Source organism: Molossus molossus, unplaced genomic scaffold, assembly GCF_014108415.1.
Source record: "Molossus molossus isolate mMolMol1 unplaced genomic scaffold, mMolMol1.p scaffold_m16_p_12, whole genome shotgun sequence".
In the NCBI taxonomy this organism is placed as follows: Eukaryota; Metazoa; Chordata; class Mammalia; order Chiroptera; family Molossidae; genus Molossus; species Molossus molossus.
Window position 1 is genome coordinate 50970000 of NW_023425347.1, and position 27657 is coordinate 50997656.

Genomic DNA, 27657 nt, shown 5'->3' on the forward strand with positions numbered 1-27657 from the left:
CTACTATAAATGTCTAACCATGATACCTACTGTTGTCTGAATTATTTTTCAAAATGTATGTAGCAACTACTATCTTTTATTCAGGATTTGCCATGTGTCAGGCATCATGCCAGATGTTTTATAAGGATATTAAATTTACTATTAGTTATTTATATAATAATACTTATTTAATTATTTACCACATATTTTAAAATGTAAATGATAAATTATTAATTAATAATGATCAATTATAATTAAATCTTATTTAAATTTTATACTTATTTATAGCATCTATTCCTATTTTATGGAAAATACCCTGGGGCTCAGACAATGTAAGTTACTTGCCCAAGGTCACATAGCTAGTAGGTAACAATGCTCAAATTCAAACTCAGGTCTTTGACTCCAAAGTTTATGCTGCACAAGTGTTGCCTGACTCAGAGCTAGTCTCTGGTATAGGTGCAGCACATCTTTGTACAATTTTGTGGAAGAAATACTGTGAGTCTAAAATGTGAATTTTATTGAGTTAAATAATAAGATCATTTTAATATTTTATAACATAAAGCTATCATAATAGTTTATCATTTATTTTTAAATTAAAGTACAATTTTGTAATTCTGTTATATTTGTAAGCTCTGTAGAAGCATATTTTATACCCTGTTACAGATTGTTTTTCCTTTCTACTTTTCAACTCGTGTGCTATACTTCAGAAATGAATAAATATGATCACAAACACAATGATATTAGTAGTTCAGTAATGCCCAAATACAAAAGCAGTGTCTTTATGTTTCTAAATATGTTAGCTAAAATGTTCCCTTACTCTAAGAGAGGATGAATATATATGTAAATTCATTTATTATGCACATAGGTGGAAAAATCTTGTCTATTATCTTCTTACCAAAATGTTTATATCACTCACCATAAAGTATTTGATCATTTCACATATACATTTTATTAAAATGCAGGATTTTTACTGCAATGTTATTTTATTTTCATTTTGGAAAATAGAAACTTTTCACAACATTCTGTATATCTCAGATCCAGATAAAGTGCAGTAAATGCAAATAGCAGCTGCAAGATGTTGGAGACTCCTCAAAATTTAGCAATGAAGAAAGAATTAATGTTAATTGCTAGGGCATTTAGAGTGATATCTTGAATTTACACAGAACCATGGTTTTCTTATATAATGATTAAATTCTAATTTGATTTGGTTGTAAATTCCAGTAAGAGAAATAATAGTTAATGCTTTGATTATTGATTGTTACATATCTTATTCTAGGATTTAATTGGAACATTTTACATACAAAAGACACATATAGCAGTTTTAGTTAGGAAAATGCATTCTCAGCTTGCCTTATATTGTTGAAAGAATATAAGACAATAAGAATCTAGTCCATTACATGTGGATGGTAAAGTTTACAAAAAAAATGCAGTATTCTTTCACATTCCATTAAGACTTTTTTCTCATTAAAGTCTTGAACACCCAACCCACAGAGATAAAGAAACCCTATTTGCCACAACTCCCAAACCAATCTTCTCTTACAGGAATTCTCATCATCTGTGCCTTCAAATTAAAGGGAAATTGATGCTTTTCAACAGATGCCCTCTTTGTGGTTAAAGTTCACTCTCAGCAAATCTCAATTTAAATCTCATGCTATTTTAAGAATCGAGTTTACTTAATCTCCTCCCCCCACCAAATGAATATTTTTAAAAAATGTGTGTATGTGTGAGGACAATTTAGATTTTATCAATAGTGTCATCAACATTCTGCTCAACTATTGGTATTCCCACACTTTCAGTTAAAAAAGAACAACAACCAAACAACCTTTAAAAATAAAAACATAAATAAAAACGAAGCACTCAACTAAAAACCCATGCCAGATATCCCACTTCATATTGATGTTCCCTCCCCTCTGACTTGGGTCTCCCCAACCCCATTGCCAATGTCAACAAACAAAAATGAAACTAGGATCAAACACTGGCCATTGGTAAGCTTCTGTGATCAACATTTCTTACCCCCAAATCATGCAGAACATACCCCATCAACCACTGTTCCAAGGTTGCCTCTACATGGGGGATTCTCCTACCCCAAACACCTAGGCCTACCTGTCTGCCACTTAGAGAGGGAAGAGTGGTGGCCTGTGCTGCCACTGGCAATGGAGCGCACATGCTCCTCTCCTGCTGGAGGCCACTGATACAACCCCATGCCAGCTGTGGGTCATTCTGGGGGACGGGCATATCTTGGATCTGCTGATCACACCTGGCCCATGGTGTGCAGCAATCGCCAGACAGTCTGGCAGGTTGGAGAGTAATCCCACGCTGGCCCCTTTCCCAGGGGGCTTGGCAAGAGTGATCCTGTGGGAGAAGGAATCTCCATTTTCTGGGAGAAAGAGGAGCACTGTAGCAATACTTTCACTTTATCATTTTTCTACTCTTTTTTTTTTCTTTTCCACTCTGGGTAATGCATTTAAAACAACCATCAGAAAATTAGTTTTAATTCTGTGTAATAAACAGTACCAATATCATATGAAGCTAAAGTGTCACAGTTTCCTCACAGAATGCAGCATTCATACTACACGGTACACAATGTAAGTAGGGCATTTTACTCTAGTCCATTTGGAAGTTGGTGGCATAGGTCACTGGTTCCTTTTTAAATTTTATATAAATTAAAGGTAAAATCGCACTAAATTTAATGTACATGTAATGAACCAGAAAAGTGTGATTACTTTTAGTTTAAGATTTCAGTGTATTTCAGTCATCATATTTCCATGATGATTTATTTAGAAGTTTGTTTGTGTTCTAATTTGTCCAATGGCCAATGGCATTGGAAATATTCAAATTAGTCAAAGTAAAGTAGTTTGAGATTTAGGAAACACATATGGTTTTACCAAAATATAAATAAACCAAATATAAATAAACATAGAGAAAAATGCACTCTGAAGTATAATGAACCTACTCTGGTTGTAAACAAACCTGACCACATAACACACAAACAGGGCTTCTAAATAGTTGTTTGCATTGAGCATATTTTATGTTTCCATTGACACATATAATAGAGCAGATTAAATACACTCTTTTTCTCTTGGATCCTTTGAATACAGATTTCTAGGAAGAAGTATGTAGGTTTTGAAATTCAATGAAGTAAAACAATGAATCAAAGGTCCAGTATAGAATGCATCATCCATCAGTTCTGGAGTTAACAAACAAAATCCTTAAAGGAAGAACTAAAAAGTTCTAAAGGTTTTTGTTTATTTTTACTTTGGTATTATTTTTTCCAAGAATTTATAATTTAAAAAGTGTCTCTGGTACTTAGATAGCATTAATCAACCATCCAGAAACATTTTTTTTAACCCCTATTTTTAACAATTATAATTCTGATTTGGAAATCCATTTTGGGTTTTCCACAATAATATAGATTACCTTTAATCTATACTTTGTCAATTACCTTTCTGTTTAATTCTAGTAAGGTTCTAAAGTGTGTTGATTTAAGAAAAAAGCTTGGAAAATGTGGAGAGGACAGAAGACAACATATTACACAGTCTAGATCTACTAATAGAATGACTACACAATTGCTTAAGGAAATTAGTCACTATGAGTGACAGCCGTTAGTACCCACAATAAAAAAAAGTGCACAAATAATATCATAAAAATTAATGGCAGATTCAAGATGTAGCTACAATGATATCATACGAATCTAATATTAATAAAATCTATACTAATTCTGATCTTTTAAAATTAAATAATGAAAAATATAGGTTTTAAAATTAAACCTTGTTACTTGACTTAGATTAGTTCCAATAAAAAAATTTTTTTTTTATCCTCACCCAAGGACATTTTTGTATTTATCTTCAGATAGAGCGGGAAGGAGAGAGGGAGGAAGAGAGAGAGAGAAACATCTATGTGAGAGAGACACGTCGACTGGTTGCCACCCACACAACCCCAACCGGGGCCAGGGACAAACTGCAACTGAGGTACGTGCCCTTAGCGGGAACCGAACCCAGGTCTCTCCAGTCCATGGGCTGACTCTCTAACCTCTGAGACAAACCAGCCAGAGCCAATAAAGGATTTTTAAAGATATACTTTGGAAATAAAAGATTGAAGTTATTTTCCCTAAGGAACATCACCCGCTATTAGCTCTCACCTCCTTTAAAACTTGTCCTCATACTTAAGAAAACTCATAAATTCTTCTCAAATATCCCAGGAATATACACTCTTTCAGAGATTTTAATGCCAATGTAATATATTAATCCATCGGCTCTTCAATAAATGTGTATTTTGGCTTCAACAATGTGTATTTTCATCACTGATGCCTTGGCTCAGTGATGAAAAGAAAACTGTAACAGTGTTTCAAAAGATACATAAGATGCTTAGGAAAAGCCTATCACTCAGACTTTTCCCCCTGGCTTTTTTCTCACCTTGAATCTTTTCATGCTATTCTGAAAAATGAGGTGGTCTAACAAATATGCTCAGTCAGAATTGGGGCATTAGTCTCATGTACAAGCACAGCAACGCTTCCAAAATTACCATTCTGCTATAATGAGAGGTACAACCATGAGACTTAAAGATGCATCTGCCCTTCTAGCAGAGGTCACTCCATTTGTCTCCCAGTCTATTTGAATAATAACACTGAACACGCAAAAATAATGAGAAGAAAGAAGAAACAAAAATTAAAAGGTTCACCTTAATTTTCCCAGCATTATCGTCATCTTCCTTTTTGTCTTCAAATTCAAAGGCAACAGTCATGCGTTGTTGTCTCTGCTCTTCCCACAGTGTAGGGTTAAAGCTGTCACTGTCTGACTGGAAATCTACAGTTAGATTCCAAAATATTATTGCTTTTCTTTTTTTCACATTAAAGTGTTATTAATAGAGCTTAGTATACTATGCAAACAATGGTGACAGGTACTGCAAACAAATACAAAATTTTTTTTAAAAGGGAAAAATAAAGAGAAAACTGGGAATAAAGAGAGAAAGGAAGAAAGAAGGAAGAAGGAGGAAACAGGGAATACAATTTCCTTGAGATCTGTTACATGGGGTTTTAACATCTTAGTACAAGGTCAGCTTTCCTAATCACACATCGATTATATGTTGAGACGGGGAACTTTCCAGTGTAAGGAATGAGCTCTTCCTAGGACAGAAATAATAGAGAGCTGAACTAAAGATTTTAAAATATTACCTCTTTTAATCTTCACCCAAGGACATGCTTGAAGAGAGGAAGGGAGAGAGAGAGAGAAGGAGAGAGAAAGAGAGAGAGAGAAACAACAATCCATTGCCTTCTGTACTTGGTCTGACTGGGAATCGAACTGGCAACCTTCTGGTGAACAGGACGACACTCAGCCAACTGAACCACTTCAGCCAGGCTTATCTCTTTCAGTCTTCACAACAGCACAATGGTAGTACTAATGTCACCCTCAATTTACTAATGAGAAAACTATAGCTGAGTTTTAAGACTTGCTCAAAGGGACTCAGTTTCTTTGTGGTGAATGCAGGATTCTATTGCATGTCCATGTGATTACAAAGCTCATATTTGTAACTACCAAACTACATCAGGATTTTATCAGAGATTCTACATAACAATGTAAGATGGCACCCTTGTGTGTGGGGGAAGGGGAGTGCAGGGGGGAGGGAATAATGGAAGGAAGTTTATTTTTAAGGTAACAAATGTGAAAAATTTAGTTTTTAACATGAAGGTCTCAATTAGTCTAAATGTGTCTCAAATTAACAGAAAAAATAAATGGCTTATAAATAATCAAACTATTGGCTAAGGACAATATTTCCTTTTTGTTGCAAGGGATTCTGAAAATTCATTTAATACACTTCTGGCTGAAAAACCAGAGGGTGAGTTGCTTAAAGTTCAAGAAAATTTGTCTAATACCAATTCTTCTTTCCAAAGCAAAGCAAAGCAAAACAAGTCTAAATCCTTAACCTCACCGTACCAAACCAGATCTACCACATTCCCTGGGACACATTAGGGGTTTACTCTGTGACACTGGATCTCAGAAATAACCAGTGAATACAAGGCACTTTCATTTTTTCCCTACATCTTTTTAAAAATAAATATTTTGATAATCTAGGAATATTAAAATGTAAATATAAGTAAAGATATATGAATAAATTGTAATTCTTACATAAGATTTTTCTTATACCATATCTAAACACTGTAGCTTTTCTTTCATAAATTCAAAAGATCAATTTTATTAAAGTCTGAAAAATACATATGAAAATGACTCTTCTCTTTTCCTACTTCTGTAAATCAGATTTGAATAAAAATATCCTAAAATATCCCCAAATGATTAATTTATGTTCATAAATCAAAGACTAAAGATATTTCTTATAATTATCCCTAAAAATAAAAAATACATATGCCAATAATTTATTTTATTTTAAAAGTTGGCCTTATTCAAGTGGATTGGGTGAATTTAATTGATGGGTGGATTAAAGTGGGTTTCCTCTTCTAAGAATTACTATGACTGTAAGACTAGAAAATATGCCTGCAACCCTATGCTGGCTTGAGCTAAGGAGCCTATGCTGAGTTGCAAGTGGTGAAAGATAAACCTCCCTTCAAAATATTTTATGAATAATGTGATCATAGGATAGAAGATTTAATTATTGGAAAAGGCTTAGATTTTTCAAAAAATATTCCTATCATAGTTGCTAATGTTGTTTATGGGAAACTTAATTTGAAAAAGAAACAATGGTCGTCTTTTTATGGTTGACTCTTAACATGAAATAATTTGAGGCCTGGGATCACTGGACTAAATATTAAATTTCGTTCATGAAATTAGTGAACATAGGAAATAAACCAGCTCTCTGAACCTTCCTTAAGCTCTGTCCCTTCTTAGCTCATTTCAGTTAGCTGGGTACTATATCTGGTTAATGAATCCTGTGCTTTGTAATCCACCAAGAGAAGAAGGTGATCTCAAAGTTAAATTTCTTATGATAAAGAGGAAAAATTATGTTTTTGAAATTTTACTTAAAATATTATAGTGTGAAAATAAGATTCATACTTATAGTTAACCTTCAAATGATTTATGTATGTCATGCAGTTATCTTTATAGCCTAACCATGTGTCAGTATTCCTGGCCAGAGATCAGAACAAAATGAATCTCTTTTGTCCATTATTACATGAGTAAAGGAGAAATTTCTACTGACAATTTACCTTCATCACCGCGAGGTTGCTGGGGAAACATGTAGTTAGTCAATACTCTTTGCTTTGTTTCTGGATGGGCTTCAGTTTGTAAAGGGATAAGGGCTTTGGACTGGAAGCAAAAACAAAACAAAACAAAACCAAAAACATAAATTAGATCAATAAACTAGAAAATATAAAGAATATTTATTTTATGTATTATAATGGCCAACAGTCTGGACTCACCAAGCTAAATGAAAAATTAAAAGAAAAGCAAGGGAAAAAGTAAGAAATTAGAAGTATAGTATAAAATAAGACTATTGCTAGGGATATTTTCAAATTCTAAGGTTTTCATAATATATATACATACATATGAAAATATAATGGAAATGATAATTTTATCTGATGTTTTAAAAATTGGCTAATTTTGTGACTATTATTAATAGGAATGAAGCACAAATGAGATTTGGGATATCAACTTGTCTCATGAAACTGAGTCAGAGACACATTAAATCACTGCTAAATAAAAGTTAAATGATGCAGTCATTGTTCTGCTTATTTGTCTCACAAGAATAATAAATCATGATATTAGGGGATTATTTTTCACAAGGCAAGGCTGAATAGACTGTTCCATTAGCATAATTCACATTGTTTCCATAAATGCTTTATTTATGATGCTATACCAATGTCTTGAAAAATCTATAGTTCATTGACAATATTTGAATTTGAATGACAATTTAATTTTTTACTCAATAGATGGTAACAAGTGCTGTAATAGCTGTGGAAATACAAACATTATTCTTACACTTACATTGTACACTTTGTAGAAGTTTATTTTAATTTTTCACAGAAGTAGCCCAATACCTAGAAATCTGAACAAGGCTGGTTTTTTGTTTTTGTTTTTGTTTTTTTGTTCAGGAAATAATAATGACAAACTAAATTGAACATGATTTGTTTTCATTTGGCTATTAGTATTTTGGGATAGGTGTTTCGAAATTTTAGGATTACCAGAATAAAAGAGGAGTAATAAACCATGTCAAAATTGTCTATCATCAGTTTTCCTGGTGGCAAATCAGATGTCTTTAACGGTTTCTTGTTACTTTCCAGTTAAAAATTATTAACACTCAATTACTGATGCAATTATAATTTGATTTCATGAGAAAAGAAATAATATCAAAACAATTACACAGAAAATACTGATAATAGCTGCAAAAGATACCTGCAAATTTCTAGAATAAAGTTTTACAATTAAGTTGATTATAATTAAAAGTATGATAAAAAAGGAACATGGAGGTTAATAACTCCCTCTTGTGGGGATTGTGGTACTAATTTCTTATTCTTTACCTTCAGAGGTATAATTAAAGTACATCCTCTAAGGACAGATATGTACCACCTAGAGCAAAAAAGCCATAGAAATGATAATTTTGTATATTATATCTCTGAGAATGGAGTAGATATTAAAATGAGGTATTTACAGAGGTTGGGAATTATAGTTCTGTTTTGTGTATAGCAATGAATACAGATTTGAATTGCTACCTTTACAAACTCTCTCTTCCAGGGGATAAAGAATCTGTATTTTATACAAATTGTAAGAGGTGTCTATTGCTTAAAAAACTAGTAATTCAAAGTTTCAATTATAGTTTATTTTAATAAACAAAATGAGTCAAGTAATAGAAGTTATTACCTGATTGTCAGAAAGCCACAAAGCTGCAAGCTCCTTAAGTTTGGTAAATGAGAATGGCAAATTCTTCAATCTGCAAAAACAAGAACATTCTAAAAGCATGGGTAACCATGGATATAGTCCATTTTTATAAAGAATTGTTTAAAGTACCATAACATTGATTTTATTCTTCTTCTTCAAATTTTTCTCCATTGAGTAGCCTGAGCAATCTTTAAAATGTAAAAATCTCCTCTTTATACCCTACAAATGCGTTCCCCTCACATCTAGGATAAAATCCCAAAATTGTAACATGCTTTCAGACCTTTCAAGCTCTGACCCACCAGCTTCTGCTACCCTTTCCCCAGCATCGTCCAGTCAGCACCGGCATGCTCTCAGCCTGCAACCAGGGTAAGCCACGCTTATTTCTTTCTCTGGAACATTCTTTCTCCCATAGTTTACTTGACTGTATCCCACATCCTTCAGCTCTTAGCTTAAATGCCATTTTCTCAAAGAGGCTTTTCCTTGTCTCCTCATATAAATTACTTTTCCCAACCTAGTCTCAAAGCACCTTGTATTTTCCTTCCTGAAACATATCACAGTTTGTAATTATATATTTATTTTTGTGATTTTTTTTTTTTACTATCAAATATCCCCACAAAACTGTAGGCTCCATGAGGTCAAGGAGTCGTATCTGTCTCACTATTAAAAGAATTTACAGCTCCCAACAAGAATTATGTTGACTCCTGAAAGTGTGTCCCTTTATGTCTTCAGAGTTCATACATCATGTAGTAGATATTCAAAGAGAGAATCTTTAAAAATGTTATTTTGAGATAGATGAGATAGATAAATATAATCAAAATTGTCTGGTTAGCTTCGGCTTCAGCCTTTGGAGGGTCAAATAGCCAAATGCCTACTTCAGCATACTATCTGATATTCCTTAAACAGCGCATGACCAATAAATTGTGGTTATCATGACAGCTAGTCAGCAAAGTATTACCAAAAAGGCATGTCAATGGATTTGATGTTATTTTCTGCATATTCACTTTGAGAACAGATAAATATTTTAGGTATAACTTATAATAAAAATGTCCTTACGTCTTTATTATGTTGAAATTCTATTAGCTCACTGATGAATAAATACGTTTTGATAATGGAAGTGGAAAATGTTACAATAATTAATAAGGATAGTGGGAATAGTAGTTTTTATGTGTAGAAGCAGTTAGGCACTTTCATACAATTGAGTAAATATGGAAAGATACCGACAGCCAATACAAATATCAACAGTGCGCATTAGCTAGATAATTAGGAAGAATATAATAATTTCAGAGATTATAAATATTTATAAAACATAAATAAGAATATAAAGAATGAAACATATTAAATTATATCATAATTCTCTTTTTATAGATGTAGCTGTTATACCAGCATTTATAACATTAAACCAAATAACTTATAAAAGTGGTTTTCAATATTTAGTTAATTAATTTCATTTAAGCCAGAAACTATCAAGTAAGGTCTTATGGGGCCAATTTTTCACATCATGTGGCAATGAATTAAGAGTAGAATATCAATTCTGGTGTATTAAAATTACATGAGGGCAAAACTCTCCGGAATCATATACAGCAGCATCCATGATAAATCATCATCAATCCAGGCATAAATGTAGAGTATGAAGAAAAGAAACTGTTAGAGAAGAATGTTACCCTTACTTTTCCTTGCTTTTCCAGTTGCTGAAAGTGAGCCTTTATTTAGTGTCACAATGTGCAGTACATTGACAACAGAACAGTCTTCCAGCTGACATTGCAAAGGAATCAATGTTCTTAAACTATAATGCGAAACTTAAAAAAATCTATTACATTATAAATATTAAACTGAAATAATTATGAATTTTGGATGTTTCATATGTAATCTCTTATCTAAGCAGTTTGTTCTCTGATGGTAATGTTCAACTTTGTCCTCAGCTTTGGCTAAATATTAATTTTAATCGCAGGTTAAGATTCATTGATTAATTCATTAATTAAAAAATTAACTTGGCTCTATACTATATTTCAGCCACTGTATTAGGAGATAAATTAAGCTTACGATTCTGGCCCGATAAAATATTTAAACTCCTGATATTGTGAGATGCTCAGTACTTTATTGATATATTTTGCATTAGCATCCGGCATTGTGTCTGTCTCATGGTAGGTACTCAAATATGCTATATTTGTTGAATAAAGAACTCCATTAGTAGTCCTCTAACTGTGAATCATTTAAAAATACTTCATAAACATATTTCTATATCATCACAAAGATTATTAATGTATAGGAGTTGAGCAAAACAAGAATTTAGAAGAGACTTCTATAGCTCATGATGGAAACCTCCCTCCACGTGACAATAACGAAGCTCGGTTCCATGGGGGACTGGAACCGAATCCACTGGGACTCCATTTCCTGTGATCTCTATGCCTCACTTCTAATCCTACTCACAAGAATATAATTAGAAATTTTTAAAAAATGTTTTGCTGAAAATCAGGACAACAGTCTATGCATTTGCCTCATTTTCCTGTCTGGTGATCCAGTCAAAACAGGAAACAATGTTGGTTTGACGTGACTTACCCTTGTTGCACCAAACTATGAAGCTTCCTTGTTATCCTGATTTTAAAAATAAAATCCCAAACCTTTTAATAAAATGTTTTATTACCTTCTATAGGACTATTACTAAGTTACTAATTGAATGGTTTTTGAAATTTGCATTGCTAATTTTTTTAAACTAACAAATGAGAACTTCCATACTTAGTAAAACTTTCAGAATCTGAACATTCTTCATTATTCCGTAAAAGCTAATCTTGACGGTTTTGTTGCAAAGTCCCTCTGTTTCTCATACTGTCATCAGTCTGATAGAAACCTACTGAAAACAAAGAGTTCAAGTATTCTATTCCATAATCAGTTACCTTCTTAGCAGTTATCTTTAGTCAATTTTTAAATCTTTTCCTATTTATGGACAATTGTGGTGTAAACAAAGATTAACCACAGTTTTACTTTTTCTTCTTGCCCATACACCAATATAATACCTTTGTCATATCCTTTCTTTTTTTGTCCTACTCTGAACATGACTAAATGACCATTTGGTTGTCCTTATCATATGCACAAACCTTATGATTATTTAAGAATAGCTTCCTGGCAATATGTTTACTGGTATTCTGGTGTTGTCGACTATATTACATATGATCCATTTAATTTACTGGAGACATAAAAGTATACATGAAAACACATTATGACTGCATATATACACATATCTATGCACATAGCTTTATTAATAAGTTTTATAGATTTTTATTTCAATTATTTTCCATAACTTCACAATATTATGCTTTCTGCATATGGGAAGATTTTAGTGTATAAATTTGGGTGTATAAATTTTGTATAAATTTAAAACACAATATAATATATAATTTTAATATAATCAAATAATAAAAATTTGAACTATCTCATTAAGATAACTTAGCTTCTGCATTTTCTAAATGGCTATTTGCAAATTTACATATTTGCATTCTATATACTGCACACGTGCTTTACATAAAATGTTTCCAAAATTATTAACAAAAAGCATAATTTGCTTTTTGTAAGTAAATAGATTGTGATATGTTGCAGAAATACCTGTTGTCACTCAAATTTAAGACTCTTAGTTTCTGCATCTGTCCAATCTCTTCAGGAAGAAATTCCAGTTTATTGGAGCGTAGAGACATAACTGTTACATTCTTACAGCTTCCAATCTATAAGTAACAACAACAACAACAGAGTAAAATATCACAGTGTAGGCTATATTTTTATATTAATTTTTATAATTTATAAAACAATTTGATTAATTTACAAATTTCCTTATCGCTTTTAAGATTCTCTTAATATGTGTATTGTTTTATTTTTATAATTTCACTCTGAAAAATGTGTATCATTATATGTATATTGTTTTAGATATTAAGGCAACATACATCTCATGTTCTTTTACATATTAGGAGGAGAGAATTTTCTTTATAATTTTATTATTACAATAATTCATGGTTTTCATAAGTCATGTTGTTTTTGCTCATCCAAGTGAATACTAATATATCTATATTTGTAATAGATCATACATATTCAAAAAGTGAAATATTGTTGACATTTCTTTGTTAAAGTCCATTTTACCTCATATTACAATGGTTTTTGTAATTTTTACTCATAAATTTTGGCTCTAAAATAATGACATATGGATTATTGTTTCTTTGTTATGGAAGTGTTTTGTAGAAAATGTTAAATTGAAAGTATACTCCACACTTTTTCTTTGACATTAATAAGTAAAGCTCCTATTTAGAGTTGAAAACTAACAGAATCTCTTGGTGTATCCTGAAGCTAAAAATAATATTGTTATGTAGCTTGATACATTAAAAAATTACTTATATTAAAAACCTTTCATTTCAGAAATGGAAATATAATGATCTCAAAATATTATTTATTACTTTTTTAAAAGCAAAACATATAAATTAAATTACTCAAAATTATGTTCCTTAGCATTAATTAATTTATAATATTTTATTACTTTTCAAGCAATGTTTAAACAAATGCATTTTCTAGGTAGAATATAAGAACTTACCACTTATCATTTAAAAGAGAATGATTAATATAGACAATTCCCATATATACTCAAAGCACACCTCATGAATCTAAATTGCCTTTGCATCTGCTAAGATTTAATCCTAAAACAGAATTATTAAAGGTTAATTAATAGAAACAAATTCATTCCTCACTTCTCTGGGTAATTCTGGAAGAAAATTCTCATCGACTGCTAATGTTCGAAGACTATGAAGGTAGCCAACAGTAGAAGGGAGCGACTCCAGTTCATTACAGCTACAGTCAAACTCTTCTAATAAAGATAAACTGAAAAGATAAATACATTAGTTAGACATGTTAAAACATCAGATGGCAAAAAAAGTTATGAAAAAGCCACATATCCAAATTCAGCAAAAAAAGTTGTTTACCTCGTGATCGCATAATTTATATAAATTTATTTTATCAGTTCAGCCAAGTAATTTAATACCATTTAATAAGTGATTCCATTTGGTAAAATGAATATAGTTTATTTTCCTTCCTTTTCTAAATTCACCTGTCATTTAACCGAGTCGTTGGAAATGAGAGACGGTTTTATTTTATTTTTTATTAATTAATTAATCAATTTTTGATACAGATATTTCTCCTTTTTCCTCCACTGACACCCTCCCCCCCGCTCCCGTGTCCCCCCAGTCACAGTATTGTTGTCTGTGTCCATTGGTTATGCATATGTGCATATACATTTGGTTTATCTCTTTCCGCCCTCCCCCCTTCCTCTGAGGTTTGTCAGTCTGATCCCTACTTCCATGTCTCTGGTGTTTGTTTTTTAATACGACATATGTGTCATATACAATGAGACGTTCATAATGTCTGTCCTTGGAATGAAGCCATGTAACTGGCAGGCAGAAGGGCATAGAGGGTAGGTCCAAGAAAGTGAGAATACACGGGGCAAAACAGGAACAACAAAACGGTGATTAAATAATAGGTATTTTACTACACATTTTAGAGATAGAAGTGATTCATCTTTCGCTTATAACAATTCCATACAGACCGGAGGCCCGTGTTGACCTTGCCTCGTGGCCGGTGCCCTGCAGCAGAGGCTGCCAGCAGGTGCTTCGACCTGCAGGTGTGTTTCGTTCGGTTTCCACAGTTTTTAAAAGAGCGGTAACCACTTCATAATGACCCAGGCTTTTGGTACCTCTTCAAAAAGAGGGAGAGCTGGCCGTACTGGGCATGTGCTCCTCCATGACGAGGAATGGAACTAGCGTCATGGCTGCTGCCTCAGGTCGCACTTCTCCAGCTGTCACAAGCACTACCACTCCAGTTAGCCACCTTGGCCCCGATCTACAGAGAGGGATCGTGGGAGTGCTCATTCAATTTAGCACCAGGGAACCAGACATTTCGATGGCTGGTTTGAGACAGCTGGGAAAGCAAGAGGGCCTGGCACAGAGGAAGCACTAGCTGTATTTATGTTGTCATAGATGTTGTTGTTAATATTATTATACTGTCATTGCCACTCATATCACTGCTATTACTGTAATAGGAAGGAACCCCAAGGGAGAAGACCTTGCCCTTATAAAGGGAAGAATGAATTGGAGCTGGCTGGACTAGATTATAGAATCAGCTCCCTTTTTTATATCTTGGAACTCACTGGTCTGACTGCCATTTACTCCCATCATTTAGTTACACAGAAATTAAGCATGTGGGGTTTGAGTCAGTCAGAATGGATTTGTACTCGAGCTCTGTCAGTTACTAGAAGTATTATCTTGGGTTTCAGAAAACAGAACAAAACCCACAATTCAAACATCAAAGCTGATTATATTTACTTGCCAGGTGACAGAATATACCAGGGAAAAAATTCACGGAGTAGTGCTCTGAGGGGGGTAATTAAGTGCCCAAGGGGGTGCTAACAGTGGGTTATGCTAATTAAGGATTAAACATATGCATTATGTAGAGCATGAAATGAGTTCATAGGTCTGTGTCCAGTTAGGTAAATCAAGTCCCATTATTCATGGGTCCAGAAAGAAGTGAATTCAGTCAGGGTAAGTCTGACCCTGACCAAAGTAACTCACTATCCTTGCTCCTTAACAGCTTCAACTGGTTAGAATGAGATGAGGTGGAACACACCATTCAGCTTAATATTATTTCTTCAGCAAGTGCTGCTGAAGTGAAATTTTTTTCTTTTAATAGACCAGTTATATAACTTCTCTCTAAGCCTTAGTTTCTTTATATTTGCAATGAGGATACTAATAATTCTTGCCTCATGTAGTTGCTCTATTCCATTAACTATTGTAAGTAAAGAGTTTAGCTCAGTACCTGCCATAAAATACATACTCAGGATATATATTTTCTTTGTACTAGTGAACCCAGACATATTTGTTTCTAAATCCTTTGAAGCGCCCACATGCAAGGGTGGTCATGTCGCTGGGTGCCAAGTGTGCATGGCTGTGTGACTCTGTGTGTGTGTGTTGGTGGGCACAGAAATCAATGTATTTGGGAAACCCATAACAGTTCATTTGTTTATAAAAGAAAAAAAGTCTAGCAGTGTCTCACACATAATGCACTTAATAAATATGGTAAACTTGATTAACAATATTTTCTATCAATGGTTGGTTGTCATGTACTCAGCAAGTGGTCATAAAAGTACCAGGGATTTTTTTTTAACATAAAAATTTCTGATGTATATTCCTGGTGGGAGGCAAAGAATTAAACAATTAAAAATATAATTAAAGTATCTTAGTTTTTCTTTCTTTCATAAACACATGTCTTGAAGTTAGCCTTGAGTCACACGGTAAGGCAGTCCTTACTTTGTAGAGTTCTGGTATGCATGTTTCAGTGAATATGGTTTCATTAAATATTAGTTCCTCAACACCATGGCTCACATTTCAGTTACCTTGCATACTAACAGAGTAACTGTGTAAAGTATAAACTTCACTGTTAACTCTTCGGCCCACCAATCAGTGTAAATAACAGATGCGCTTCATGATCAGTGACTAGTCACGTGACTTCTTTCAAAGTCTGTGAGTGATCAGTCACTGCATATCCACTACTCAGTACAACACAGACAGTAAGTCTTATAGTTGTGTTGCTTACTTGTCAATCAGCAGTAAAGGGCTACTACAGGCACAATAATTGAATATTTAAAGCACTAATACTGTTGGATAATATTTTGGTCATCCCAACTATTTGGGAGATTTAAATAAAAATGTGAGAATTTGCTTTTTATTACCAAGAACAACTTCATTAATCCAAGCAATAGACCAAGAAATTGTTTCAACTTTGAAAGTCTACTATCTTACACAGACTTTTGAACAGGACATTGATGCTACAGCTGGAGAGCATGCATTATCTTTACCTGCGCTTCAGAAGAAATATGACATAAAGCACACAACAAAAAATATTCAAGCATGATGGCAGGAAGGATCAGCAAGCATCATGGGTGCAGTACGGCAGAGACTTTTAGCGCATTGTACAAATAACTTTGAAGGATTTGAATAAAATATAAATGGAGTTATAAAAGAAATGGCTGGCTGTTGAAATTTGCCTGCCACTATTCGAGAGATTGTAGACGTTCTGCTAGAGGAACTTAGTGAAGGCAAATCTGTTGATGTAAATGACGCAAGTGGTTGTGATGAAAATGATGATGTCCCAGAGGAAGTGACACTGGCAGTCAACTTTGCATTAAAGGACCTCTTGGAGATGTCTCGTGACATTGAAAGCACGAAGGCTAAAAGTTTAGGAGCTGATCTAAGCTTAAAAAGGAGTATGACGATTCACCCACAGAGAAAAAAACGTTCACTCCAAATTATAACTTACATGATGAAAAGAAGGCAAGCACTGTTCAAATTAATATTGATAGTTTTTAAACAACATAAATAAAACATTATAATTCTTGGTGTTCCTTATGCTTACAATGACAGTATACTAAATAAATATTAGTTTTACTATTTTTCCATTTCCCTATGCATTTATAACCAACAGTAAACGTGTTTAATGGTGAACAGGTTTTTAAAGAGCTTTGTCAGAACAATCATCATTTTCCTCACCTATTATGCCTGTTTTGCACGGTTTCAGCTTGCACACTGGTTGTTTTCAGTCTCCCACTACTGTGCAAAGCAAGAACTTCTTGCATTAAAAAGACAACATTTTTCCTGTACCATGGATATACTTAATTCATAATTTATAGCCTGAAAGTGTTTTACATCTCTGAGATACAGAGAAAAGCTATTAGGTGCAAAACACACATTCTTCACTGATCTCTGAAATTTAAAAGATTCTAATTCATAATTTACCATTCCAACTGACTTTATTGATGTTTATCTTGTTAGAAATCACCTAAGGTATTTTAATACCAGATCTACATGAATACAGTTATATCACATTTACTTAATTATCACTGGCATAGACCAAGTAAGTGAGAAAACTCAGAGAAAGGACAATACCGTATAAACTCACTTATATGTGGAATCTAAAAACAATCAGAAAAACTAGAGCAAATAGATACAGAGAACAGATTGGTGGTTGCCAGAGGTGATGGATGGGGGGGGGGGGGTGTTGGGTAAAATAGGTGAAGGTAATCAAAAGGTACAAATTTCCACTTATAAAATCATTAAGTTGTGGATGTAATATATAGCATCATAACTATTGTATTGCGTATCTGAAAGTTCTAATCATTCTAATCACAAGAAAAATTGTAACTATGTATGGTGACAGCTGTTAGCTAGACTTATTTTAGTGAACATTTTGCAATACGTACAAATACTGAATCATTATGTTGTATACACCTGAAAGTAATATGTTTTATGTCAATTATACCTCAATAGATATAAAATACATTCATTATACTTTATGCAAAAACAAAACAAAGACCTCCATAGCCAGTGTGGCTTAGTTGGCTGCACATTGTCCCATGCTCCAAAAGGTAGCCGGTTTGATTCCCAATCAGGGCACATGCCTGGGTTGTGTGCTTGATCCCCAGTGGGGGGCGTGCAGGAGACAGTTGGTAGATATTTCTCTCTCACATCCATGTTTCTCTCACTCTCTCTCTCGGTCTTCTCTCTCTCTCTCTAAAAAAAACCAAAAAACAAAAATACAAACATATTTAAAAAAGATAAAAATGATCTTATTTTGTGGTTTTATTTATAGTCTATTATTGTACCATTCAAAGTGGAAAAAAGCTGCCAAGGCGGTATAAAGTACTGTAAAGCAATGTTTCCCAGACTTCAGTGTACATACCAATTACAGGAGAAGTTGCTAAAATTCGAATTAATATTCAGTGGTTTGGGGTGGTGCCCAGATCCAGCATTTGTAACAAGCTTCTAGGTGATATGGATTTTGCTGGTCCTGGGACCACACATTAAGTTGCAAGGCTTTAACTAAAGCCCTCGCAAGCCTTTTAAGAATAACATTTAAACACACACACACACACACACACACACACACACACACACACACACACAATGTCAATAACAGCTAAAATCCATAAAAAATTACAAGAGTTGTGTTTAGTAAGGCTTTACCTTACTAAAGTGTCAGAACTGGAGGTAGTAATGCTTAAAATTAAACAATGGTAGTGACTTAATTTTCTAAAAATATTCTCTACATTTATCTCTAACTTAGTCTCTATGAATTAGTCTTGGTTGGGAAGATCTTACTGTCTCATTAACCCTCAATTACTTAGCTAACAGGGAAGAAGGACTGTTAATATATTACATAGATAATCTATAATTTCACTTTAGCATCATTTATGACCATTAGAAACCATTATATCTTCTATTAATGTAGATGCTAATAAACATAAAAATAAATGGCTTTGGGCTTCACTATTTTAGTTCACTTTTAACTTTTAGCAGTAATATAATTCATTGAAAAATATTTAGACAGGCTTGGGTTCCAATTTTAGTGTGGCTACTTAATAACTGAGTGAACTGTACTATTAATAAATTTTTCATCTATAAAATTAACTGCTGATGCCTAATATGTAGCTTTGTGAGGATTAAATGCATGCTAAGCCTTTGGTATACATATAGCATTCCACTAAAATGATTTGTTATGAGGTACACTACCCCCTAAAATCACAAATTTTGAACAATCATTTTCTGAAATATGTAAAAGTTATCCTGTGATATTTTCTTTGTTTAAATCCTCACCCAAAGAATATTTTTTTAATTGATTGTTTTAGAGAGAGAGAAAGGGAGAAAAAGAGAGAAACATTGATGTGAAGGAGAAACATTGATCGGTTTCCTCCCTTACATGCCCTGACCAGGGATCGAACCCTCAACCTAGGTATGTGCCCTGACCGGGAATCGAACCTGAAACTTTTTTTTTTTTTTTAAATATGTTTTTATTGATTTTTCAGAGAGAGAGAAAGAAAGCCAGAGACAGAAACGTTCATGTGAGAGAAACATTGACCGGTAGCCTCCTGCATGTCCCCCACTGGGGACAGAGCCCACTACCCAGGCATGTGCCCAGACTAGGAATTGAACCAAGACCCCTCAGTCCATGGAATGACTGATACTCAATCCATTGAGCCATTCTGGCTGGGCCTGAAACCTGTTAGTGTAAAGGATGATGCTCCAACCAACGAAGCCACCTGGCCAGGGCTATGATATTTCCTTTTTAAAATGGGTTGTTTCATGTAAATAAAACCTTCTAGTAGACAAAAAGTAAAATTACTAGCATTTATTAGTAAAACATGGAAGGCAGACAAATTTCAGATGCCTGTGAAGAATCGTAACTGTATTAGCAGAGATTCAGTTGAAAGGGATATAACTAAAAAGAGATGGGTAGAAAACTTGTTTGGAAACGCAAGCTACTGACCCCAAAATGTCTGTATAACCCAGGGGTTAAAAACCAGCTGGGATGGAGTCTGCACTCTAGCAATGACTAGTGGCAACATCCTCATCAAATTACTTAATTACTCTTGCCTCAGTTTCATCAGTGTGCACAGGGTTGATACATGTAAAACTTCTAGAATAGTGAATACTAAGTAACTTTGTCATTATCCTTATTTTCAGAGATTATAAAATCAATTACATTTAATTTAGGCTAGGAATCAAGTTTTAGATTCCATCCTTAATTTTCTCATTAACATTAGATAAATTACTTGGGCTGTTTCTAAACAGTGGAGAGAAATTACTAAAGAAAACTAACCCAATTGTACTAAACCCTATAGTCTGAGCCAAATTCAAATTGTGGGGGAAACATTATCTGTTAGGAATAGTTAATCATTTAGAGATTTTACCTGTGAAATAGCTGACTGATTTTGAGCAGAGTTATTATCATTGTATGGACACTATACTTTTCATATGACCCAATTTTCCCTTCTTTCCAAATTAATTACCAACCTTTGCCTTTCTTTGGACTTTATTTGGGAAGTTAAATAGATATATTAAAAAGAAAATCTGCAATTTTTTTTTATTACAGGAGAAAAGTATCACTCCAATGCAAACTACTATTTAAAGATATTAAGTGAACAGATCTGTAACTTCTGAGTAGAAAATAACTTTGCTCAATGCGAAAGACCTTAAAATATATATATATATATATAGATTCCATATGCTACAAGTGATGATCCTGAGATTGAGATTGCATTATTATCATATTTGCAAATAAATATAAAAAATTTTTCTTTCTGAGAACTGGATGTTTCATTGATGTTACATTACTATCCTCACACAGATAAAAATAAGCAACAATCAATAAATAAATGTCTATTAATGATTGGTATAATTTATTGAAGGTTATCAACACTAAGTCTCACAACAACCTCTCAAATGTATCATTATTTCCATTTTACAGATGAGAAAACTGCAGCTCTGAAATGCAAAGTGGCATGCCTAAGGTCAATTAGTTAATGAGTGAAGAAGCCAGGAAGGAAATCAGTTCCAAGTCTTGTGAACATTCCCTGTGCCATACTGCCTGGGTACAATGGAAGGGATTCAACATGTCCAAGAGGTGATCCTAGTCCATAAGGAGTCTATATTCTAGTTGGGAACACATCGAAAGATAATTGAGAAGTGAAATGACGATACAAAGATAAATAAGAGACTGACATAAGAAATATCACAAATTAGAGTGTTCTCTATTTAGTATACAGAGTTCAACACTTAATTGTCCATGAAACTTATCTTCATGTCACAGCTATTAAAATCTCAAGTTATGACTGTTTCGAGGAAGATACTTTAGGAAATGCTGATCTGGTTTGTAGGTGGACTAGAGCTTTTAACTTACAGGAAGAAGCTGCAGTGGTCTGGGTGGGCAGAAGGGAGAAGAATTAAGTTGTAAAAACAGCTAAACTTATTTCTTGAATCCAAATCCCAGAAATTCAAATAATCTAAGGCAATAATTTTTTTACTTGAACAAAATTTATAGAACCTGTGAGCACTTTCCATTTATTAACATATTTAACCCATATTTGATGCCTGAGGTAGGCTCTGTTATGATGGCCTCCATTTCACTGAGGAGGGAGCTAAGGCTCCGCGTGATGCAATGACTCAGCCAAGAGCCAGGTTTTGAACTCAGAAGGTCTGGCTCCAGAGCCAGAACAACCAACCACTATGATTAACTTTGCCATAGCAGCTTCATTTTATACCAGCCTATCAGGCTATGCTGATGCAGGCACAGAGGAGCCGAGTTTGAGAAGATCCTTGGCTGATAACTATAAAAGCTGAGTTGAGATGGTGGTTCTTGTTATTTATTTTATTTTATTTTATTTTATTTTATTTTATTTTATTTTATTTTATTTTATTTTATTTATTATTGTTTGGTACATGTCCCTAGCAGGAACCGAACCTGGGACTCTGTGGTCCACAGGCCAACGCTCCAACCGCTGAGCCAAATCGGCCAGGGTTATGTTTTTATTTTAAATAAGCTGTTCACCAAAGGAGATCCAGAATCATGGAAGTAGGGAACAGACTGACAAACTTTGGTGGGGGGAGGATTGGAAGGGGAGAGAAGAGATAAACCAAAGAATTTATATGCATATATGCACAACCGATCCACATGGATTCTAGGCTGGGGAAGGCAGGAGGGGTTGGGAGTGGCTCAATGGGGAGAAAGGGGGATGTCTATAATACTTTTAACAATAAAAAATAAAATATGTTTTTATTGATTCTTTAGAGAGAAAGGAAAAGGAGAGAGAAACATCGACGTGAGAGAGATACATTGATTGGCTGCCTCCTGCATAACCCCCACTGGGGATTGAGCCCACAACCTGGGCATGTGCCCTGACCGGAATCGAACTGACCTCTCAGTCCAGGGAACATCGCTCAAATCCCCTGAGCCACACTGGCCAGGTTACTCACGTCTGATTTTATAACTCATGCATTGGTTGCTTGGAAAATGTTGCTTCACTGAATTATACAGATTTTCCAAATATTGGCACATTTCATAATATCAGAAAAGCCTTTAAGTATTGGGACGCTGTCAAGCTCACAGCAGCAGATAGTATTTTCCAAAATTCTAACTTTGCTTAGTAGCTCTAATTTTATTGTTGGCAACAAACACTGTCAGTTGTTTTCTTGAACTGTCAAGCTCACTTTGTTCATATTTGGCAAAATGTGTGCCAAATACCCAAGTCTAAATAATCCAGTTTGTCAGTCCTTATTCTTCTTTTTAAATAGACTTTATTTTTTAGAGCCATTTGAGGTTCACAGAACAATGGAGCAGAAGAGACAGTTTTCCCGTATACTCCCTACTGCGTTATAAAAAAGTTCCGCTTTTGTAATTAGTCCATTCCTCTAACACTTCTCTTTTCTTTTCCCTGAAATGATAATCAGAGGATGATAATAGCACCGAAAATAACTTTTAAAACTGAGCTCTTATGATAAGATTATTAATCTGTATCCTTCTATATCAGTAATCAACTTTTGAATTGATTAGGTCCATTTATATTTGATAAATCTTTTTTATACTTCCAAGGAAAAAAGTATCAATTTTAAAAAACTAAAATAAAAAGAAAGCTAAGTATGCAAATAATCTAGTAAAAGAGCAACTTTTCTTTGTTTTTAAATGAGCAAACCTCCTTAACTTGTCTTTACAGAGCTAGAGTTATTAGTTTATATAAATTTATATAAGAAATATGAACATAAGTGGCAAAATACCAATCGTAACTTTAGTAGAGATAAATGAAGTTGAATTCAGTATTGACCTTAATAGGAAAGAGTAGTACCTACGAATACAATTAGATCGGAAGAGTTTTTAAAAAGACTGATAAAGATCTTTAATTTTGTGTACCCCTAAAGAAAGTAAATTTGTCTCTATATTGGAGAAAATAGAAGTAATTTTAAAATGAAACGTATGTATGGTGAGGACGTTACAATACTAAAAAGTGACTGAGACTTTTACTACTCTCCAAAGTTTGAACATTGAAATTTGAATTTAGCCCAGTTGTTCCACTATTGGAAAGTGAAGTTTTCTGTATCAGTGGTCACTTGCCAACTTGGGGTGAAGGAGGGTGGAGAGGAAAAGGCACCAGAAAACCTTTGGGATTGAAGGATATTTTCATCATCTTGATTGTGGCAATGGTTTCATGGCTTTATATCTATGTTAAAACGTTATGTTAAAATGTGGACTGTAAATATGTGCAGTTTATTGCATGTCAATTATACCTAATAAATCTGTTTCTTTAAAAAATACCCCAAGTATACCCAAATCTGTTAAATGATGGATTTATATAACTCTTCACACTGAGATGTGGAGCAAGATTCCCATAAAATGGTCTTACATATTTTCAGAATGAAGACATCTTAATGATTTCTCACTTGATATAAGTTGTAAACAAAAGCATTTCAGTGAAACACTGGTGATAATATAAATTTCTTCAAGAATTAAGAACCAAATGTTAAAGTCAACATAAAATTAGATATAAATTGCTCTCAAATAAATAAAATACATTTTATTTTTAAAAGGCAATGATGACCTTTAATCCTAAAGCTTTTAAAAAATGCAAGTCTCTTTAGCTTCTAAAAATACATTAAGCTTCTATAAATATCAGCTATAACTACTAATATAATGGTAACATATACATAACTCAGATATATTGATTTTATTTTTTAAGGCATAGTCAAGTGAATTTAGAGCTGCTACTCAGTCAAAACATCAAATTAATAATGTGGAAAATTACAGGCAAGAATATAATTGAAGGTCTGGGTGATTGCTTATGAAAGAGTCAAGGTTAAGCATTTATCATGATTTTATATAGCTGAGTGTCAAGGTGATATTCAGATATAAAACTAAATTAAGATACATACCAATATATAACTAATAAAATATAGTCTAACATAAGTTTACATATGAGCAAGATTATTGGTATCTGCAGTGGAAAGTGTTTTGAAGTAAAAAACTCAACAAATCCTTTTGTTTTAGGCTTTGCAGAGGTTGACTGGTAGGGGACTTTGGCACTTACTTTCCGATTGTATTGGGTAGCACTGTAAGCTGATTGTCATCTACTTTCAGAGTAGTTAGTTTTTTCAACAGTCCTAAAACAGAAAAGGTTTATTAATATATAGGAACAGATTTCTGATGGGAAATGCACTATAAAAGAAATAAAAGAATCACTTGTACTGTATGTTTGTTATGCTAATTGGCTGCACTCGGCTTATCTGAACCTACAAACTGATATTTGTGTGCATTCTAGTTTTGACCTTCCAGTTGCAAAAAATTTATTTACGTCAATGGGAGTTCAAGTGCATCAATGCAGACAAGTAAACAAAACCCAGGGCTGCACAAAAACCCGAGCTGACAGTAATGTTACCACGTTTTCCCTTTCCATTTTGCAGCAAATGGACCAGACACTATTTTTCAAGCCAGCTGTGATTTAATATTTAATTAACTCCTAAGCACTAATAACTATCATTCCTGTTGTCATACAAATTAAAAACAAATCCAAATGAAGCCTAATAATTAACGAATGGGTACGGAAGTATTACAATGCAGTGGTTATAATTATAGACTTGGAAAGTTACATCATATGATGTCATACTCTTTCTGTTACCATAAATCCTTGACTTGGATCAGCAGTAAGCACCAAAACTTAAAAATTGTATGCGGAACTTGCCAAGAATTGAAGTTTCAACTATTTATCTTTACTGTCTGATTTATGCACTCCATACCCTTCCTGCTTGCTCTACTCTCACAGTTTTAATGAATATTAGCCACAGAGTAATTGAAGACCAGCTTCCTTTACCCAGCCATACATAATCTATAATATCAATACGGCTTAAGTAGCCAAAGTCCAAGGGCAAAGCATTAACAGTTGGCTAATTTTTGCTCTATATTGGAAATATGCATATCTGTTATAGACTACTCATTTTGCAGATAACTTGTGATGGTACAGCAGGTTCCATGGTGAGACGTGTTTGGGAAATGCCAAATTAAATAGATGTTTTAATGGAGTTTTTCTAGGAGCCTTTATGATACTAACGTAGCAATGTGACTGAAGTTATCACATCCGTGTGTGCCTGCAGGGCATCTCACAGGCGGTGCTTCATGCCCGCCCACCTCAAATATTTTAAGGGTTCCTTAAAGGCACAGAGTAAGTCACAAAAATTCTGAAACAAAGCTGTTGTTGCACATTAAATTTCAGGAGGCTCAGTTACCTACTCCTCAGGAGAACTCAATCTCTGCTCTGAGAGGGAGGAATATTATCACCGTCAGCCTGCTTTGAGAAAATACCTACAACATCTCAAACTTAATACATCAGCTTGTGACCCCAGGACACGGTGCTGAAAACAGTAGCGCCTGGAAGAGAGGACAACCCACACTGGGGTCATTTATCTCCGAAGCCGGAACACCCACTGCCATATTCATCTGGTTCCAAGGGTGACCGAGTCACCTTAGCTTCTGTAGTGTGTACGTTAAAGTTATCAACCTTGGAATTTTAGAAAAGCTCCTGAGTGTGTTCATCAATTATGAAAAGAAAACAGGGGACTGAATTACAGGTACATTTTGTATGACTGCCCCTGCCCACCAGTGGAGCTGGAGGAGGGTTGACAGTCTCAGCATCACTTGACTGCTGGGTCACAAGAAGTGTTGGGCTGGGTTACAGATGCTGAGCAAACACCCCGAAGCCAGCTAGGTGCCAGTCACAGTCCCCAGGTGTGATGTAGTGTGAGAAAATCATGAGGCAGGTTAGGGACTAAGGCCAAAGGATTGATGTAACAGGTTTTTCTGAGGAACGGGCTCTGACGATTGACAGACGTGTCTATGGCTCTGAAACTGGAAGCAAGTTAGGCCTCTCTGCTTATTTCCGTGTCTGTGGATTTAAAGGAACCGCACTCATTTGTGATGTGGCTATGTGTCACTCGCATATTCCATCCAAGGGGTGCTTCCTGGACAGATCCTGGAGCTTGTGTAGGAACCCGATTGCCCTGGGAATGGAATTTAGGCCAGTGGCCTCACTGTCATTGTTACTCATTAGTTTCCTCTGGCAGATAATTCCTTTACTGCATTTCTCTATAGTATCTGCTTGGATTCTCTTCATCTAATCCAGAGGAATCAAAAGTATTTTATCCTTGTCTTTCCACCTACTTGCATCATTCCCCAATTTGCAACCCCTTTATCCTACAATCCCAACTGGGAAGTACTGAAGAGAAAGAAAAAGGCCTTTTACTATGATTTTAGCTATAAATATATAGTTAGCAGCAAATATATTAAATGTTAATATAATTTATTAAATATAGCTAATATTTATATGAAATTCACACATATGCAATAGAATTCTGAAAGTTTTGCATTTATTAAATCCAAGATTATAATAATTATGATATTATTGTAACAGCTAACACTGATTGAATACTGACTATGCTCTAGGTTTTATTCCATGTAATTTTACATAGATTAATTCATTTATTCCTCAAAATGAACTTGTCTAATGTCACACAGCTAGTAGAAACGCCAGAACTCAGGTACCTTGACTAAAAAGCTGCCTTTCCCAGACCAGCAGGCTAATTTTCTAGCCTACCTTCTTAAAGAAAGATATTTTAAGCCAATAATTATATCATCTTTTATTTCTCTATGCAACATTTTTATTTCCAGGGTTTCTAATTGGTTATTTAAAAAAACAAACAAACAAACAAAAAACCAACTACCTGTTCTCTTAGTCATTATTATAAAAGTTACAATAGCTTTCATAAGATAGTATTTTTACAAATGTTTTTCTTCCTTTTACCTATTTGAAAATCTGCACATACTTAAAATCTTTTTTTACATTGCTTGATAACTTTGATTTCCTTTGCGGTAAATTTTCCTACTTGTTTGCGTAGTATTTGGTTGCCGTAACAATATTGGCTTTAACTTTGTTTGTTTGTTTACATGCTCATGTGTGAGGGTGAAT

At 34.0% G+C, this 27657-nt stretch overlaps 1 protein-coding gene across 2 annotated transcripts in view; it reads right to left on the reverse strand.

Annotated features, from left to right (window-relative positions):
- LRRC7 (leucine rich repeat containing 7) overlaps positions 1-27657 on the reverse strand; it is a 460161-nt gene that overhangs the window by 83560 nt on the left and 348944 nt on the right. For both annotated transcript variants that reach the window (XM_036256050.1, XM_036256051.1), the window contains exons 10-16: positions 24730-24802; positions 13523-13652; positions 12399-12514; positions 8784-8853; positions 7133-7232; positions 4657-4781; positions 2083-2331 (exon numbers count right to left, since the gene is read on the reverse strand). In XM_036256050.1, coding sequence (XP_036111943.1) covers positions 2083-2331; positions 4657-4781; positions 7133-7232; positions 8784-8853; positions 12399-12514; positions 13523-13652; positions 24730-24802 — 863 coding nt within the window. The remainder of the gene's footprint in view (positions 1-2082; positions 2332-4656; positions 4782-7132; positions 7233-8783; positions 8854-12398; positions 12515-13522; positions 13653-24729; positions 24803-27657) is intronic.